The following is an 18,983-nucleotide window of genomic DNA, read 5'->3' as shown; positions in this document are numbered from 1 at the left end:
TAGAGCACAGGCGTAGTAGTTGTGGCGCATGGGGTTAGTTGCTCCGCAGCATGTCGGATCTTCCCGGACCAGGGCTCAAACCCGTGTCCCCTGCATTGGCAGGCAGATTCTTAACCACTGCGCCACCAGGGAAGCCCGGTTCTTTTAAATGGCGGGGAAAAAAGAGTCACAATATTGCATGACATGTGAATAGTACATGAAGTTGAAATTTCAGCATCCATAAGTAATGTTTTATTGGAATGCAGCCGTACCTCTTCTCTTTCCCTTGTGTTCTCTCTGGTGGCTTTCGAGCTACAACGGCAGAGCTGAGTAGTCAAGACATGTGGCCCTTGACAGAGAGTTTGCTGACTCCTACGTTAGAGGATGAGGGTGTGGGGGACAGGATGGGGAGGATCAAGGTGGGATCCTGGAGCAGGGGCAGAGGGGCAAGTCTTCCGGTACCTTGTGGATCGCCCGCTGTCCCTCTGACTTTACCCTCTCACACAAGTCTGCGTTCATTTGTTCTGGGAGGGCCTACCGCGTGCCAGGCTCCAGAGATAAATGCTTGCCCAGGCCAGAGCCAGTCCCTGCCCTCGCTCACGGAGCCTACACTCTGTCAAGGGGAGCAAGGTGAGTCAAAGGCAATCAACAGGAGCGAGTAAGACAGGGTAACTGGCAGTGATTCGGGCTTTGATGGTGGGTGGCCCCTCTGAGTGGTCAGGCACCGTCTCTTGGAGGAGTTGGAAATGATAAGAAGGAGGCTGCCTTGCGAAGAGCTGAGAGGAGCACACGCTAGGAGGCCAAAAACAGCACGTGCAAAGGCCCTGAGGCTGGACGGTGCCTGGAGCATTTGAGGAATAGGAGAGTGCTGGGAGCAGAGAGGTGACAGTGGCCTGCCAAGCCACAGCGGGGAGCTGGGTTTCGCGAGCACAGCAGGCACCAGGGGAAGGTTCCAAGCCAGGAGGTGACACAGACCCAGGTTACATATATTGAACCCTTGAGCATGCCTGGGAAGTGAGGTGCCCAGCTCCACCTTTGGTACAAGGAAGACGGGACCAAGGGACATGGGGGAAGAGCAGGCACCCTCTCCCATCAAAGGCAGATCCGCCTGAAGCTCACCCTTGGCACCCAAAGTGGGTCGTCCAAGAGGCCCTTCCTTGGACAAGTCAAGAATGGCCCAGCAGACTGCACTCTGGTTGCAAAGCATTTTTCCTCGAAAGAGGGGAGTATTCCTGCGCTGAATCCCCTGCGTCCCCTGGCAGGGAGAGAAAGCTAAATTTAAAGGTGTGTTAACTGGGGCAGTCTGATCCAGCCGAGTCTGATCCGGCGTGCTTCAGCCGAAGATCCACTGGGGCCCCGCAGCTCAGCTGTCCCCACACCTGGCAGCAGCTGCCCTGCCTCACCTGTCCCTCCACATCCAGAAAGCTGTTACTGGCACATTCTCTTTGGGAGGTCGACCGGGTGCCCCACACCTTGCTGGGCAGCCGGTATGTGGGCCCTGGAGCCAGACGGGCCTGAGCTTAAAGCCCAGCCCACCACTCCCCATGTCCTGGAGCATGGCACCCTCTGAGCCTCAGCTTTCTCATCTGCAAAATGGGTCCAATGAGAGCGCTCACCTCACAAGTGACAGGCACTGCTCATTACCTCTTCTCTCCCCAACATTCACTGGCTTAAAAAGTATGTTCTGAGCACGTGCTGTGTGCCAGGTACTGAGGCCACAGCAGTGAATGACACCGTCCAAAATCCCTGCCTTCAGGGAGCTGACGTTCTAGAGAAGACGCAGCTAGTAAACAAGATAAAGTAAAATATATGTTCGGTCTGAACGTGGTAGTTCTACAGAGCTTCAAAGGAAGGGGGTGTGAAGTGTCAGCGGGTTGAAATATTCTGTGGGGTTTCTGGAATGTTGGGTATGTCTGGGGAAGTGTCCCAGGCAGGAGGAACAGGAATGCAAAGGCCCTGAGGTGGGAGTGAACCTGGGAGCTTTGAAGAAGAGGAGGCCAATGCTCCTGCCTCCCCCTCTTCCTTGGCCCCTAGTGTAAAGTCCATATTTCCCAGCTTCCCCTGCTCCTGGGTTTGGCCTTGTAGCTAAATTCTACCCAATGGGAAGAAGGGAAGATCTCATGTGCATCTTGCAGGAAAAGTCCTTAAAGGGAAGAGGTGCACCATTGTTCTCTGAAACTTCCTGCTTCCTATTGGCTGGAATGCAGATGGGATAGTTGGAGCTTGAGCAGTCATCTTGTATCAAGAGGTGGAAATTCAAGTGCTGAGAAAGGCAGAGTCAGAAGACGCAGGAGCCTGGGTCCCCGTCACAGCCCTGGATTGCCTCCCTCAGAGAGGATTAATTCCTATCTAATTCAAACCTCTAGCACTGGGGGTCTTCCACCCCATGTAGCCAATCCTAATTCCAACTGATGCATTACGTAAAGTGCCTGTCACATCATGCCCTTTGTTCATGCCTACTACGATTTTCCTCTGTATTAGTAAAGGAGAATAAGAAATGTGCCCCGCCCTTGAGAAGTTTAGAACCCCAGTGGGGGAGTCCACGGGCCTGACTCTCAGCCCCAGCCAGCTGTGTGACCAAGGGCAAGCAGCCTCGCCTCTCTGTCACAGCTGCTCCAATTCCAAAGAGAGAGGATTGGCCCCAATAATCTCCAGGAGTTTGGAGAAGGGAGGGTTGGGCAAACTGCAACAGTGAAAACAGGAGAAAGATGAGAAAGGTGATGAACAGTGAGATTTGGACGAGCAAAAGAAAGGTCTTTGGGAGGGGGATGGGGTAGGTCCATCAGGACTCCTCTGTTGCCAGCGCCACCTGACCCGGTGGGTGGACGGCGGATTTATCAGCTTGTGGAAGGGGACACCCAGGAGTTCCCTCTTCCTAGCTGGGTTTAGGGCAACCTAATCTGACTCACCAGTTCCACATCATAGAGTCCGTTCATTTCTTTTCTTTTTTTCTTTTGGCCACTCGGAATGTGGGATCTTAGTTCCCCTACCAGGAATCGAACCCACACCTCCTGCATTGGAATCGTGGAGTCTTAACCACTGGACTGCCAGGGAAGCCCCGATTCCGTTCATTTCAACACCCAACTCCTGGTCCCATTTTCAGTATTAAGCATCCCTTTGGTTGCAAGTGGTAGAAACCCCCTCCCGAAGCCACCAAAAAGCAAAGACCAGCTTCCAACACTAGGCAGAGCATGAACTCCAGGCATGGCTGGATCCAAGCATTTGAATTCTCCCCGAGGGGTTCAGTCTCTCTGCTTCCCTTGGGCTGGTTCCTTCTCAGGCAGGCTGATGGGCTTAGTCACTAAGGCCAGGTCCACGCCCCTCACACAGCAAGATGAGAGGGCTATTGTTTTGTCCTTTCAGGGCATAGAAGTGGGGTCTTACTCTGAGAAGGGTGGGGAAGGCTTCAGAAAGATGGCGAGAGCTGGGGATGCCCTCTGGACAAGGGGGTAGGAGACATCCCAGGCAGAGGGGACAGCCAGGCAAACTCCTGCAGTTCAGCGCTGCCAGACTGGGAGATACTTGGTAGGAGCAGGAGACGAGGCCCAGGGGTCAGCTGGAGGCTGAACACGAAGAGCCCTGAGTGCCGGACTGAGCATCTGAGGCTCTGTCCTCGGGCAGTGGGGAGCTATGCAAGGGTATAGAGTGTGGAGTGGGGGGGACACAACCACGTTTTCATCCCGTGTTGGTGCAGTGGAAGGTGTATGATAGCAAGGCGGAAAACTGGAGGCAACCAGGAGAGCAGGGAGGGGGCTTCTGTGTCACCAGCCTGCACCACATGGCTTGCCTGGGGCGGGGTGGGGTCAGAGAATTTCTGGAATCAAGTCAACAGGACTGAAATGTGGAGGGTGAGGAGCCTGGCACTGGGGAAGTCTGGGAGACTGATCCATGATGTGGCTACCAACTGGCTTCAGGCTGGTAGAAGGCAAGAGACAGGAGAAACTGGTATTGCCACCTGCAGGGACTGGAAGAGCCATCGCGTCTTTGTGATTCAAAGTGGCTGGTTCTTGGATGCCTCCAGAGATGGGGAGCTCACCCCTTATGACCCAAATAAACCATGGACTCAAATCTATCCCCCTAGGGTCAGGCACAGCTCCATGCCCCATGCCCACACCATGGGGGCCTCCCTCACCCAGGCCAGCCCTTGTTGCTTTGGGCACCTGACACTGTCTCCTTTTAAGACTGTCGTCCAGAGCTTCCCTGGTGGCACAGTGGTTAAGAATCCGCCTGCCAATGCAGGGGACATGGGTTCGAGCCCTGGTCCGGGAAGATCCCACATGCCACGGAGCAACTAAGTCCATGTGCCACAATTACTGAGCCTGCGCTCTAGAGCCTGCAAGCCACTACTACTGAGCCCGCGTGCCACAACCACTGAAGCCCGCACGCCTAGAGCCTGTGCTCCGCAACAAGAGAAGCCACTGCAGTGAGAAGTCCACGTGCCACAATGAAGAGTAGCCCCTGCTCGCTGCAACTAAAGAAAGCCCGCGTGCAGCAACGAAGACCCAACACAGCCAAAAATTAATTAATTAATCAATTAAATTTTTTTAAAAAGACTGTCCTCCAGTCTCAACACCTCTGGTTTCTCTGGTTATTCATTCCAGGGAAGAGCCTCCCAGAGTGTGGGACAAGGACCGCTGGGGGTCCTGGGGAGGATGTCGATGTTTCTCAGACACCAAGTATCATGGTTTTGCAGGGAGAGAAAGCAGACCGCTTCGACCTCCTCCCATCTCTCTGGCTGCATCAAGGAGAAAGTCTCCATGGGGTGCCAGGGTGTTGGGGTGTCTTAAGCACAGGCTCATGGCCTTGCTGAGCAGAGCAGGCAGACTTCCATCGTGGGCCTGGGGCCGCTGAAGTGGCTGGTGTGACTCTAATAGTGCTGCTGGGTTTCCGCTGTGGCTACTTTGACGTTGCATTTCTATTTTGGGCAAGTGTTGATGGTTTGCCATACATGGTTGGCCTCCAGTGACCCCGCTAAATGCCGGCTGCAGGGTCCCCAGCCCCTTGGTCCAAAGCAGTTCCCATGGCTGGGAAGGGGGGGCTGGGGCACACCCTGGGATGATCCCACAGCCAGGTCCATGGAGCACAGGGAGACTGACGAGCAGGAAACCTCCCTGCAAATGCTGCCAGCATTAGTAAATTACACCACCACAGAGAAAGACGTCCTCCCCCTTGCTCGCCTCCTACCTGCTTCCTTCACTGAGAATAACCCTTTGCTGGTTGGAGGGTCCCCTTCTGGAATGTTCCCCTTGGACTTACTGTCTCCTGTGTAATGTGAATGGGATCGTGCATTTTGTTTTGTATCACATTCTGGTAGGTGGTGGTTGTTTTTGACAATCAGAGATTTTAGCATTTTCATACACATAGTTTCCTAGTTTTTGTTGCATAATATTGCATGATATTGAATATCTATAATTCTTGTAACTGGGCCTCTATTGCCAGAAGTCACATGACACCTTAGAGGCAGAGACAGCCTTTTGGGGTACCAGAAAATTAAATTCTGGGCATCTTGCTTCATCACCCTGCTGAGATCAGCTTCATCCTTGTCCAAGCGGAGTCCTCCACTCATAGAAAGAATTGTAAGGGAGATCGTAGAGCGACAGCTGGAAGCCAGGCCCCCAGGCCATCAAATGCTCATCAGGTTGTCCTCTGAGCTGGAAGCTGGTGCTGCCTGGCCCTACAGAGGAGGAAACTGAGGCTGGGAGGAGACAGCACCTGCCTCTGGCACAGCTGCGTTGGCGCTGTGGAGGCCCCACTCTTACCGTCCAAGGACGGCTGCTCTGCCAGGAGGCCTCCAGTTCCAGATGATTTTTTTCCTGTGGCCCCAATTTTCCCTTAATGTCGTTGATGATGATAAGGATATTCATAGTGGTTGACATTTTGAGGGCTTTCTTTGCTCCAGGCACCAGCAGCCCTCTCCGGGGGCCAGGTACTGAAATGAGATCCTTGTTGTTAGAGGAGTTGACTGAGGGCGTTGGAATTCCAGTCAGAAGGGTCCACCGTGTTGTCTGCGCTCTGTGGCTTGCTTACCTCCCTGGACGGGAAGCTCACTCTCCTTCCCCTCCCTGTGCTCGCTTGGCACTAGCTCCACGCTCCAAGGTGTGGGTTCCCGGAATGGGCAGGGGTGCGCGCCCCGCAGCGCCGGGCCGGGGAGCGGCGTGGAGCCCGAGAACGCCGCTGGCCCCCGCCCGGGCCTCGCGGGAGGCGCCTGGGGCCTCGGAGGCGGGGCGGGGAGGGGCCGCCGCCGGCGGCGGCGCGCTAAGCAGACCGCAGTACGGCCGGCGCTAGGACCCGCGGGGGCCTCCCAGGCCGCCGCGCCTCCCGCTCCCCACCTCCTCAATCCCAGCCTTCCCCCCCAAAATGAGGAAGCGGAGCAACTTGCTCCAAGTTGTGCAGCCGGGGCCGCCTCGGGGTGCGCAGCCGGCGCGCGGGGGCCCTCCTGGGGGCGGGCGCGGGGTGCGGCCCAGGGGCGACCCCTGAACAGGTGAGCGCGCCGGTGGGGATGGTGGGGAGAGACGGTGGGACAGTGGGGGGACCCCAAGGGCTCGCGGGTGGAGGTATGCCGGGCGAGCGCGGGAGGGGCCGGTGTGCGAGCGCGAGCGTGCGCGTCCGGGGCGCGCGTCCGGTACGCGGCTGGGGCGGGGGTGGTTAGATGCGACCAGGAGCGGGGTGGGGTGGGGTGGTATTTTTGTGGGTGCGGGTGTGCGCGTCTGCAAGCCCCTGGGTGTGTGTATCCGCGGGTCCACGTGGAGGGATGTGCGCGTGTCTCCGAGCTGCGTGTGCGCGGCCCTGCGTGTAGCTCTGCGTGCCCGAGTGGCCCAGCGTCTGGCGCCCAGGTGTTCAAGTGTGGGTTTGTGTGTGGTGGTGGGGGGGTGGGGCCGGTACACACGTTTCCGAATGTCCGAGAGTCTGTGCGTGTGTTCACACGTGTAGACGTGTGTGCACAACTGTCTCTAGGAGAACCTGCTTTTGCTTGCATACCCGCGTGCCTGTGGGTACCTGTGTCCACCTGTGTGTTTCTGTGTGTACATGGATCAGTATGCGTGTGAGTACACGTAGGGCTGGGGATTTCTGGGGGCACATATTCGAGGAGCAGAGACTCACCCCTCCCAACCTGTCCCACTGCCCAGCCACCTGGTGGGGTCCATGGGGGAAGCAGGGGGCAGAAATGCCCCAGCCCCAGCAGCAGCGAGGGACTTTGTGTGTCCGTCCTGGGTTGGCGTGGGGTGGGAGAGGGGAGAGGCTCAGCTGGCGGCCACAGGAGCCCAGCAGGGCTGCACTGCTCCGGCCCCCACCCCCTTCAGGGTCAGAGATTCTTAGGAATGACCTTGAATCATCCTGTTTCCTTGTCCTGTCCCTGCCTACTTACCAGAAAAGAGGAAGAACCAGGCTCCATTAGGTGGCTCTAAGCTCCCCACGCCCTGTGTGGGCTGCTGGGACCTGAGTCAGCCCCTGGCCACTTGCTCTGTGCCTGCCTTGTGCCTCAGTTTCCCTTTGGGGATGATGGCGGGGTCAGGCTCCATGCTAAGGAACTCTTCCAGGGAAAGACCACCTCCCCAGAGGGGCTTGGGGAGCCCCTACAAGCCTGGGGAGGCCGGCTGGCTGTCACCTCCACCTGGCCTGAGCTGGAAGTGGTAGTCATGGCCCCTGGGGCCCCAGCCTCGCTTGAATCTGGGCTCTCCAGCTGGTCTCTGCCCCCTCCCCAGGGGAGCCCTCGCTTCCTCCACGCCTGGCACCCCTCACCCATCTCAGCCAGGATGCCAACGGTGAGTACCCCCAACTTGGGTGCCTGTGCCCCGGCCCTTCCTCTGCTCAGTCCACAGGAGCTCCACTCCATGGGGAGCGGGAGGTTTACTGTCTGACCCGTGGCCCCTTGGCGGTGTGCCAGTCTTCCTCTATCACTTGCTGTTGCTCTTCTTTCACCCTTTCCTCCTGCCCTCCTGCCCTGGGCCCCCGCTCTGTGACTGATATGTCCACTGCTCGCTCCCTCGCCCTCTCTCCTCTCCTCTCTCCCTGTGTGCTGTTTGTGGTCTCTGCCTCAATCCAGTCTTTCTCTCTCCTCTGGGCCTCTCTCTCCCCTCACCCCGCATCTCTCTCATGACCCCTTTCCCCCTCTCGGCACCCCCCCCGCTAGAGGCGCTGGGCCCCAGGCACCCAATGCATCACCAAGTGTGAGCACACGCGCCCCAAGCCCGGGGAGCTGGCCTTCCGCAAGGGTGACGTGGTCACCATCCTGGAGGCCTGCGAGGTGAGTGGGGAGGGGGCGTGTGCCTGGGGAGAGGGGACTCCGCCAGGAAACCATCCCACCGACCCCACCTGGCTCCCTTCCCGCAGAACAAGAGCTGGTACCGCGCCAAGCACCACGCCAGCGGGCAGGAGGGCCTGCTGGCGGCGGGCGCACTGCGGGAGCGCGAGGCCCTCTCTGCGGACCCCAAGCTCAGCCTCATGCCGTGAGTCGTGGGGAAGAGACCGGGACCGGGGCGGGGTCAGCGGGGCCCGGCCAGCCATGCCCAGCGCGCCTTCCCGCCGGCCGCAGGTGGTTCCACGGGAAGATCTCGGGCCAGGAGGCTGTGCAGCAGCTGCAGCCGCCCGAGGACGGGCTGTTCCTGGTGCGAGAGTCCGCGCGGCACCCGGGCGACTACGTGCTGTGCGTGAGCTTCGGCCGTGACGTCATCCACTACCGTGTGCTGCACCGCGACGGCCACCTCACCATCGACGAGGCGGTCTGCTTCTGCAACCTCATGGATATGGTGGAGGTGCGGCTGGCCACAAGCCCGGGACCCCAGAGCCCATGCCCCCCCATTGCGGAGATGGAGGGATGCCAGGCTCCGCCCTATCCCGACGGGTGGCTGGACATGGGACCCAAGAGGTGTCTGCTCCCCAATGCGGGGAAGGAGGGGCTGGTCTCCATGGGCCACCAAACCCTACAGTTGGTCTGAGTCCTCCAGGTCCCACCTCCAGAGACTGGGGTGACTCCTCTGGGGACACCTAGGAACCTCCAATTTGACACCAATGCCAAGACACTCCCCATCCTCCTGTTTCCTGCTAGTCTGCATCCTTTCCTGTTCCCATGGAAACCAGCCTAAAGAGTCCTGTGGGAACGAACCCCCTCTCCTCTTCCCCAGCTCCCACCCACCCCATCCAGAGGTTCCCCCCTAGGAAGGGGATGGGATGCAGGGGTTCCCTCACCCACGGGGTGGGCTCATGGCTGCCTCTGCCCTGCCCCACCCTGCAGCATTACAGCAAGGACAAGGGGGCCATCTGCACGAAGCTGGTGAAACCCAAGAGAAAGCAGGGCACCAAGTCAGCGGAGGAGGAGCTGGCCAAGGGTAGGGGGCCCCGCCCTTCTGCTCAGTGTTAGCCTGGACTGGAGAGGCAGGGCCCTGGGGCCTGGGCACTGGGCCAAGGCCACATCACCTGAGCAGGTCGCTGTGCCTGCCTCTGCAGGCAGAAGACCTGGGCTGCCCTTGGGCCGGGCGGGGCACAATATTGATCTGGTTCTCACACCTGATGCTTCCCCCCACCCCGACCCCTGCCTCTGTTCCCATCATCCCTGAGCCAGAAACCCTGGGCAGATCCTCGACGTCCCCCACCCTCCCACACCCCCTCCATGGCCAAGTTCTAACACCTGTTAAACCTGACCCCTCCCCAGGACTTCCAGTGGTTAGGACTCCGCGATTCCACTGCAGGGGGTGGCAAGGGTTCACTCCCTGGTCGGGGAACTAAGATCCCACAGCCACCTGGCGCCGCCAAAAAAAAAAAAAAAAAAAAAATCCGGCCCCTCCTTGCCTGGCTGCCCCTGCCCTAGCCCAGCCTCAGACAGTCCAGTCGGACCACCTCTTCCCTGAGGGAGTGTCCTCCTTCTTCCCAAACCCTCCCCTGTGGCCGAGCTATCTTTCCTGCTTCATCTACAAAGCCCTTCCTCTATTCCACAAGCCCCTGGGGTTGCGTGACTCCTCGTTTCCTCTCATGCATCTGTACTGTTGTGTCTTCTACTCCCCTCACGTGAAATGCTTTTCCAGCCCTTGAGGAGTGAAATCCTCCATGCTCAGAGCCAATGTGCCCTACCGTGGCCACCCCTTTTGAACCTGGTGATCGTGGCTGTCTCCTTGGAAGTGTCTTGGGGATGGCATCTGGGTGGAGGCTGGTGTCACCGTGCCTGATTGTACTCAGGGGCTCGTGATTTGGAGAGGGGCTTTGGGGAGGTAGAGGAAGAGACCTACAGAACCTGCTGGGGGCGGGGGGGAAGAACACAGGGTGCTTGAGAGAAAGATCAGGGAAGCTGGAACACAGATGATGACTTAGAGCGCTGGAAGATTCTGGAAGGTTCCAGAACCTTTACCAGAAGGTTCCGGAAGCTTTACCAATCTCTGTTGTATTTTTTGGCCCGTGTGTGTGTCCCTGGGTGGTCAGGGATAAAGGATCGTAAAGGAAGAGCCTACAGGGTCCTTGGAAGGACACAGTCTCCAGATGGAACAGAGAAGGGCTCTGTTGCTTTTGGCCACCCGATAACTGGTACCAGGAGTGCGGAGCCTCAGACACGCCCTTGGGCCACTGTGGGGACGCATGCCACACGGCCTGGTCTCCCGCCAGGTGGAGCTGCCGTGGGAGGGGCTGGCACCTGGCAGCCCTCTGACCGGGTCTCCCCCCGACAGCCGGCTGGTTACTGAACCTGCAGCATTTGACGTTGGGAGCGCAGATCGGAGAAGGAGAGTTTGGAGGTGAGCGGGGGGGCCTGGCAGGGGCTGAAGGAGGGTGGGTGGGGTCCCAGAGATGAATTCACATCCACATTTGATACCTACTTGCTGTGTGGCTGAGAACCCAAGGGCTCGTCTCTGTGAAAGGAGGTTCACGACAGCCGGTGCCAGGAGAAAGGTAGTTCAGGCAGGCGCCCAGCGGGTGTGAGCCCTTCACAACCCCGGGCTCTGGCGCACACTGGTCCCTCTGGTCCCTCTTTTGTTTTGTTGTTGTTGTTTTTCCCGGCCGCACTGCATGGCATGCAGGATCTTAGTCCCCAACCCGGATGGAACCCCCGCCGCCTGCAGTGGAACGCTTATTCTTAACCACCAGATTGCCGGGGAAGTCCCTGTTCCCTCTCTTTTGATGCCGTTGCCTGAAGTTATTATCCTGGAAGACCCCGGGGCCTAGATCAGGGCTCACAGACCTTCTCTGGAAAGGGCTGGGGTGTGTGTATTTTCCATCTGTCACATCTGCTCAGCTCTGTCCTTGTAGCAGGAAAGCAGCCACAGGCCGCAGGGAGATGAACAGGCATGGCCGTGTGCCAATAAAACTTTATTTATGGACACTGAAATTGAATTCTGTGCAATTTTCATGTCATAAAATATTCTTCTCTTGATCTTTTTTCAACCATTTAAAAATGTAAAATCCCATTCTGAGCTTGCGAGCCTTGCAGAAACCCACGTTGGGACTGGATTGGGCCCGAGGGCTGGAGTTTGCAGACTGGTTTAGGTGATTCTCTTTGCTCAGGGATCTGGAGATTGTAGGGGAGCGGTTTCCAGGCCTGGGGACCCACCGCTGCATTGGCATCCTTGGGGGTCAGTGTGAGTGGGTATGTCCCCGTGTCTGTCCAGTCTCTGTGGGGTCCTGATCTCCTCCCCCACCGGCCCCCAGCCGTCCTGCAGGGTGAGTACCTGGGACAGAAGGTGGCCGTGAAGAACATCAAGTGCGACGTGACAGCCCAGGCCTTCCTGGACGAGACGGCGGTCATGACGTGAGTCCTGGTGAGGGGAGGGCGTGCTGGGGTGGGGGTCCAAGCCACCTTCACCCTACACCCGCCTGCCCCCAGGAAGATGCAGCATAAGAACCTGGTGCGTCTGCTGGGTGTGATCCTGCACCAGGGCCTCTACATCGTCATGGAGCACGTGAGCAAGGTGGGGGCAGGGCCCAAGGGTCGGGCGGGGTGCGGCGGCCGAGCAGCCTCCAGCAGCCCTCACCCCACCCGTGTCTCCCACACAGGGTAACCTGGTGAATTTTCTACGAACGCGGGGCCGGGCCCTTGTGAACACCCCCCAGCTCCTGCAGTTTTCCCTGTGAGTGGGGCTCCCGGGGGCAGGGAGACCGAGGCACGGAGCAGGGAGGAGCCTGGCCTTGGGAGTCTGTGGTCCAGGCACCCGAGCCCCGTGCCCGCCACCCCTCCACTCCAGGCACGTGGCCGAGGGCATGGAATACCTGGAGAGCAAGAAGCTGGTGCACCGAGACCTGGCCGCCCGGAACATCCTCGTGTCCGAGGACCTGGTGGCCAAGGTCAGCGACTTTGGCCTGGCCAAAGCCGAGCGGAAGGGGCTGGACTCCAGCCGGCTTCCAGTCAAGTGGACGGCACCCGAGGCTCTCAAACACGGGGTGAGCCCCCCTTACCCCCCAGGGCCCTTGGAACCCTAGCTCCACTGTGTGACCCTGGGCCTGTCTCTTGCCTCTCTGAACCTCCAAGGGACTGGCTCCGCCTCCCTGGTAAGCCCTTGGCCCATAACTGTTCCTTTTAGCCCCAGTCTGGGCCTTGGTCTCCTCATTTCTGAAACAGTCTTGGGCTCAGCAAGTGAGAGCAAGAATAACCTCGTTCTTGCACTGAGTCTGGGTTGGGGGGTGGGGCGGATTCAGAGGCAGGAGCCTATTGGGAGGAGACCTGGGACTAAAGGTCAACCCAGGGGGACTTCCTGGAGGAAGCAGGGGCTGGGGCAGAAGCCCTGAGGGGTCCCTCTCCCCCTGATCTCCGGCCCCACAGAAGTTCTCCAGCAAGTCGGACGTCTGGAGTTTCGGGGTGCTGCTGTGGGAGGTCTTCTCATACGGCCGGGCTCCATACCCCAAGATGGTGAGCAGGGGCGGGGGGGCGGCACTGCGTCCCCCGCAGGTCTAGGGGTCGTGATCCTGACCCCCAGCCCGCACCGGCATGCCCTCTGCCCATAGTCGCTGAAGGAGGTGTCAGAGGCCGTGGAGAAGGGGTACCGCATGGAGCCCCCCGAGGGCTGCCCGGGTCCCATCCACGCCCTCATGGGCAGCTGCTGGGAGGCTGAGCCCGCTCGCCGGCCGCCCTTCCGCAAACTGGCTGAGAAGCTGGCCCGGGAGCTGCGCAGCGTGGGCGCCTCGGCCCCCAACGGGGGGCAGGATGCAGACGGTCCCACCTTGCCCCGCAGCCAGGAGCCCTGACCCTGCCTGCGGGGCCTCGGGCCCCAGAGAACTGAGACAGTGGGGGGCACAGGGTGGGGACTCGGGCCAGGCCTGAGGAGCGGCAGGGCCAGCAAGCTGCCCGCCCGGCTCACATCACAGGGGCAGGCTGCGTCGGGGTTGCGGGGGGGCTCCGGGCAGCCCGTGGGCACCACGGCCCCAGGGAAGTGAAGGATTAGCGCCTGGATAAAGACTGGTTCCAAGGACTGGGTGTCTGAGTCTCTCTCTGCTACCACTCTGGGGACCCCATCACTTACTGGGGGTGATCTGCCTGACCAGTTGTCTGCCCACTGAGGGGTTCACCAGGCTAGGACCTTGCAGCCCAGAGGGGCATATATTTCCCCTGGGATGGGGCCAGAAGACCCCCAGGCCAGGGATCACAGCCACCCGTAGAGCCACTTGCCATCACCCACGGGTCCGCCACCTCCTTTGGTGGCAAAGACCCCACCGTAGCCCTCAGGGTCCCAGGTGCAAAGGACAGTGGGAGAGTGCCAGCGGCTGCGGACATCGAGTCCCCTGTCCTGGCATCCTCTTTTCCTCAGCCTTGCCCCTCGTCCCCTCCTGGGGTGCTCCAGTGTGGCTACATCCTCCACCTGTCACGACCTAACAGCCTCACCCGGTGACTCCAGGGAACACTCGCTGAAAAAACGGCCTGTCCCAAGGCCCTGCCCCTCCCGTCCACTCTCGAGCGGGGGCTGGGGCTCCGGGCTTGCACCCCCAGCTTCAAATCCTGACTCGACCCGTAGCTGTGTGGCCCGGGCTTGCCGTGAGCCACTGCGTCAAACTGAGGGCATGTCTGGGATGGGGGGTGTTAGTGCTAAACTCGGGGTGTCCTGGGCAAACTAGAGGGGTGGCCCTCCTCCATGGGCCCCCAAAGCCTCCTCTATGATCAGGCGTCTCTTCCGGGGGAGACATGAGGACCCTGAGGGCTCACACCAGTGAAGGACTGAGAGCACACAGCTAGTGCTCAGCTATTACCTGTGACTGTCAGCCACCCTCTCTCTGATGACGCTCCCAGACAGCCAGTCTCTAGGTTGCCTGGAGAGGGGGTTTCTGGCCAGCTCGGTGTGGGCCCCTCCCCAGGACCCCCTGAGCTGGTGAGGGGACACCAGGCCACAGCACGGCCTCCCACCTTGACTGCCCCACCCCTGCCTGAGCGGAGCCTGAGAAATGTCTCAAGGTCACGCTGACCTCCTGCAGTTCCCCCCTGAGCCCCGCCCACCCTCTGGCCTCAGTTTCCCCACCAGCACCTGAAGGGGTTTAGCGATTCTTCCTGGGGGAGAAATGAAGGGTGGGAGGCTGGAGGGGCTGAGAGTGGCCTGGCCCCCGCCTAATCCAGATGGAAGGTGGCCCCGCACTGCCCTGGCCTGCCCCTAATCCGGTGCTCTAAGCTGACACAGCGTCTGGACCTTCAGCCGCATCCTGCTAAATCGCCAAAGCCCCCTGGGCCTAACACCCAAATCCCTCCTGCGCCTCTTAACCCACCCGGAGCCAATTAGCTAAATGGGCCTGTGAACAGAGCAGCTCTTTAGCGTTTCCAAGTGATGAAGCGTTAGGGGAATTACCTGCCCCCACCCCACAGGGCCCCAGCCCACCGTACAGGCGGGGCAGCTGAGGCCTGGAGGGGCCCCAGGAGCCTCTGGAAGCACTCGCCGGCCCTCCGGCCTGGGCTCAGGGCTTCTGGGGCCTCCCTGCCTGGCCAACCCCTTGGGTATCAAGCCCCCTGCCCACCGGGCCATCCCTCCTCGTCCAAGGCTGCTCGCCCCTGCCCCCGACTTCTCCAGGGCCTGCAACCCTTTGCTGCATGTGAGTGTGTCTGAGCGTGTGCACTCATGCCGTGTGTGAGTGCCTGTCTCCATCTCTTTCTCTTTCTCCATGTGTGCCTTTCCCCTACAAAACCAACATTCCCTACATTCCCTTATCTATACAAAGCCAGCAGAGATGAGATAAGGACTTATCTCTGCTTCCTCTGCACTCACTCCCTAGTCCATCCACGGGCCTGGGTCTCCCGCCTCGCTCCGCAGCTGGGACAAACTCCCTCTGTCCTCCTCCTGGGTCTCATCCTGCCCCCTCTCAACCCCAGTGCCCCTCCTCACTGTTTTCAGGGCACCCCCCCCCGGCCCGAGCCCCCAGGCTCCTTGGACTGGGGAGGGGGTTGGCAAACCAGTCTCAGGGGCTTCCCAAGATCCTGCTCCAGCTCTCAGGCCACTGCCTGAGGGACAGTCCCATCATCCACCTGTCCCAAAAACAGGGTCCGGGTATACCGGTCCTCTTCCCTCCTCCTCAGACTTTCTCCCCCCAGATTTCTCTCCTGCCTCTCCCCCAACCTTGCTCTGACCAGGCCTCTAGCATCCTCCTGGCCTCCCATCTTGCACACAATAGCTACTCATCCAAAATGCCATCTGTGCCCCTCCCATGCTCCACAACCTCCCATGGCTCCCCAGTACCCACCCCTTCACACCCAGTCTTGTCCAGAATTTACAGCCTTGTACTCCATCTCCCACTCTGATCACCTTCATTGAAAGAGCAACCTTCCCTCCCCTGCTTGAGTTTTCTCACCAGGCTTCTGACCACCTGACATGCTACATTTTACTTAGATAGTTACAGATTATCTGTCTGTCTGTCTCCTCCACTAGGATGCCAGTTCCAAGATATGTGTCTGTTTTGTTCACTGCTGTGAACAGTACCTGGTATACAGTAAGCTCAATAAGTGTTTACTGAGTGACTGAAAAGTGAACTTCTATTCATACCTCAAAACCCAGCTAAAATGCCCCATACTCCTTTGCCCTGCACAGTGCCCAGGGGGCCAACTGGAATTGCCTTCACCTCTGGGGACCTCAGCTTCCCCAACCCCCATTGACATCTGTGAATCTGAGAGGTTCTTTTTCTCACACCAGATGATAAAAAAAAAAAAAAGCCGTAACAGTGGACATTCATTAAGCACTCGCTTGTATGCCAGTCACTGTGCGACGCTCTTTCCTTTCATCAGCTCATTAAGTCCCTGTGAGAGCCCCATGGGGTAAGTCCTATTGTCGCCGTCTTACAGCTAGGGGAACTGAGGCCCAGAGTGGGGGAGGCTCTTGTTTATATCCTACAGCGAGGGGTGGCAGACCCAGGCTAATGGTGTCCCTCCAACCCCTGGAACCCAGCCCTCCCTCTGTGGCTCAGAGCAACCAGCACCTGGGCGGGAGGGGCCCCCTCAATTAATCACCTTGCTAATCCTCCTTCCACCCGACCCCAACCCCCTCGAGTCTGGCTGGGCCAGGCCAGCAGCAGACAGAGCTGGGCCGGCAGGGGCTGTCAGAGGGCCTGCTGGGAGCTGTGAGCACTGGGCAGGTGGGCACAGGTGGGCCTGGGTGGGAGTTGGGGGCACAGAGAGCCCCCTAGGGCAGAAGACTGGGGGGTAAGGAAGTGTTCCTTAAGGCAGTGTCCCAGCTTCTGCCTTCCTGGGGGTCCTAGAGACAGAGATAAAGGGAGACGGAGGCAGTCAGGGAGAGCTCCAGAGGGAAAGAGAAATAGAGGCGGCGGGGGTGGGGGGGGGCGGACAGAGACACAGAGAAAAATGATCAGAGAGAAAGAAGTGGAGACAGAGTCAGGTGATCCGACATGGACAGAGAGACTGGGGAGGCAGAAGGAATGCAGGACCCAGTGGAGGGAGAAGCCCCTCCATATCTTACCCCAGACCCAGCAGGGGCCGGGGGCTCCCCCACCCTCCCCAACCCCAGTCCCTCCCATGTCTCACCTGCCGTCTGTCCTGCCGCCGCCCCGCCCGCCAGGTGAGGGCGAGGAGCAGCCATGTTCCTGAGCCCGGGCGAGGGGCCCGCTGAGGGTGGGCGGCCGGGGCCTGGCGAGGAGGCCCCCAAGAAGAAGCACCGGAGGAACCGCACGACCTTCACCACGTACCAGCTGCACCAGCTGGAGCGGGCGTTCGAGACCTCCCACTACCCGGACGTTTACAGCCGCGAGGAGCTGGCCGCCAAGGTGCACCTGCCCGAGGTGCGAGTGCAGGTGAGGGGACCCCCTAACAACGCGAGGAGGGAGGCGGTGCCAGGTATGAACCCTCCCAGTGTATGGGAAGGCTTCCCGGAGGAGGGGACGTGGGACTGGGGCCTCGATGTTTGAATTTGCTGTCTAGACAGGAGAAAGGGCATTTTTCTAGCCCTCCAGAGCAATGTGTGCGAAGGTGTGGAGGAGTGAAATAGGAGGCATTTCCACAGAGCTGCGTGTGGAGGCAGGCAGAGGTGGAGGCAGAGAGGAGCTTGGGAAGGGCCTCAAATGCCGAACTTAGCGGCTGGAACTTCATGCCAAGGGCCAAGAGAGACCAGGAGGGAGGCCAGGAAGCCTGAGGGGCCCTGGGCAAAGGTAAAGGCAAGGAGAGCCTGGATTCAGAAGACTTTGGGGCTGATTTGATGGGGGCCAAGAGACAGAGATCCTGCTCTCAAAACAGCCATCTCCTTGGGGTAGGTAACACCATATGTTGGCACTGCAACAGGTGGGGGTCAGGTTAGACAGCAGGCAGAACCCGGAGAGGCTGGGAGGCCCAGAGCAGGAAAGAGTGGCCTCGCCTCACCCCACCAGCCCTGACCCAGGAGCACCTCTCTTGTTGCTTCCAGGTGTGGTTCCAGAACCGCCGGGCTAAGTGGCGCCGCCAGGAGCGTCTGGAGTCAGGCTCCGGGGCCGTGGCAGCCCCGAGGCTCCCCGAGGCCCCAGTACTGCCCTTTGCCCGCCCTCCCGCCATGCCACTGCCCCTGGAGCCCTGGCTGGGCCCTGGGCCCCCAGCCGTGCCGGGACTCCCGTGCCTCCTGGGCCCGGGTTCGGGGCTGCAGGGGTCCTTTGGGCCCCACACCTTTGGTCCAGGCTTCACGGACGGTTTCACCCTGGAGGAGGCATCCTTGCGGCTGCTGGCCAAGGAGCACGTGCAGGCTCTGGACAGGGCCTGGCCATCGGCCTGAACCTGGTGCCTGCCCAGCCCTCCCTCCTCAGCCTGTCTGTGGCCACCCATGCCGGGTCCCCCACCCCACCACCACCTCCTTACCCTGCCTTGCAGGGTAACTGGCACCCGGTTTCAAGGAGGAGGTGGCCAGAGGATCCCCGGCCAGGGGGATGGGTCCCTGGCCTGGTCTCAAGGGAGTGTGAGGCCTCAGTCTCCCCATCTGTCAAGTGGGCCTGGGTGGGCTGGATTCTGAGGTTCTTAGACTGCAATCAGGAGCCACTGGGGTGTGAATTCTGAGTTGACGAGTCTAAGTCCCTCCGCCTGCCGCCCTCTCTCTAAGAAGTAACAAGTAACAGCAGTAGCAGCTCATGTTCAACCCACCCCCTTTCACTGTGTGCTCCCCATGTGCCCACTGCTTTACCCCACGAGGTGGGCATGGCCACCAGCCTCATCTTTCAGGGGAGGAAACTGAGGCCCAGAGAGGGGAAGCCAGCTTCTTGAGGCCACACAGTCAGTAGGGGGCGGAGCTCTTTTTAAACTCATTGCCTGACTCCATCACCCCAGGCCCCATGCCAGACCCAGGCTGGGCGCTAACAGGGGACTCTCTGCTGAGGCTGGGCGAATACTGTCTGTCCCTGCTCCTCCCAGTTGCCACGGTGTGGCTTATGTCCCCACTGGCCACAGCCCCCATCGTGTCTCCCAGCCCACTGTGTGAGTGGGCGGGGCCGGGGCCCTGGTGACAAGGCCAGCATTTGTTCTGTCCAACCCATGTCTCCCACGTGGCGGTCCTCACCTCCCTTCAGCCAGGGGATACAGGGCAGGACCCGCCCAAGACTGTCCGGGTCTGGACTGGGTTGAGAACCGGGCTCCTGACCCTCACCCAGGCCTCTGTTGA

The 18,983-nt window shown here is 59.8% G+C and overlaps 2 protein-coding genes across 2 annotated transcripts; both read left to right on the top strand.

Annotated features, from left to right (window-relative positions):
• Positions 1–7,616: 7,616 nt before the first annotated feature.
• On the top strand, positions 7,617–13,137 carry MATK (megakaryocyte-associated tyrosine kinase; the record flags this gene model as incomplete). The annotated part of the gene is made up of 12 exons (XM_082835860.1): positions 7,617–7,742; positions 8,111–8,224; positions 8,311–8,426; positions 8,513–8,732; positions 9,212–9,305; positions 10,632–10,697; positions 11,608–11,707; positions 11,783–11,867; positions 11,953–12,026; positions 12,141–12,336; positions 12,716–12,802; positions 12,898–13,137. 12 exons carry the CDS (start codon positions 7,617–7,619, stop codon positions 13,135–13,137), a joined length of 1,518 nt encoding a protein of 505 aa, XP_082691986.1.
• Positions 13,138–16,950: 3,813 nt separating this feature from the next.
• On the top strand, positions 16,951–18,107 carry RAX2 (retina and anterior neural fold homeobox 2; the record flags this gene model as incomplete). The annotated part of the gene is made up of 2 exons (XM_082835780.1): positions 16,951–17,163; positions 17,769–18,107. 2 exons carry the CDS (start codon positions 16,951–16,953, stop codon positions 18,105–18,107), a joined length of 552 nt encoding a protein of 183 aa, XP_082691906.1.
• Between the last annotated feature and the right edge of the window lie 876 nt (positions 18,108–18,983).

The sequence above is a fragment of the Leucopleurus acutus genome (assembly GCF_964270905.1).
Source record: "Leucopleurus acutus genome assembly, chromosome: 3".
Lineage (NCBI taxonomy): Eukaryota > Metazoa > Chordata > Mammalia > Artiodactyla > Delphinidae > Leucopleurus > Leucopleurus acutus.
This window is presented reverse-complemented; position numbering and strand designations above follow the sequence as displayed.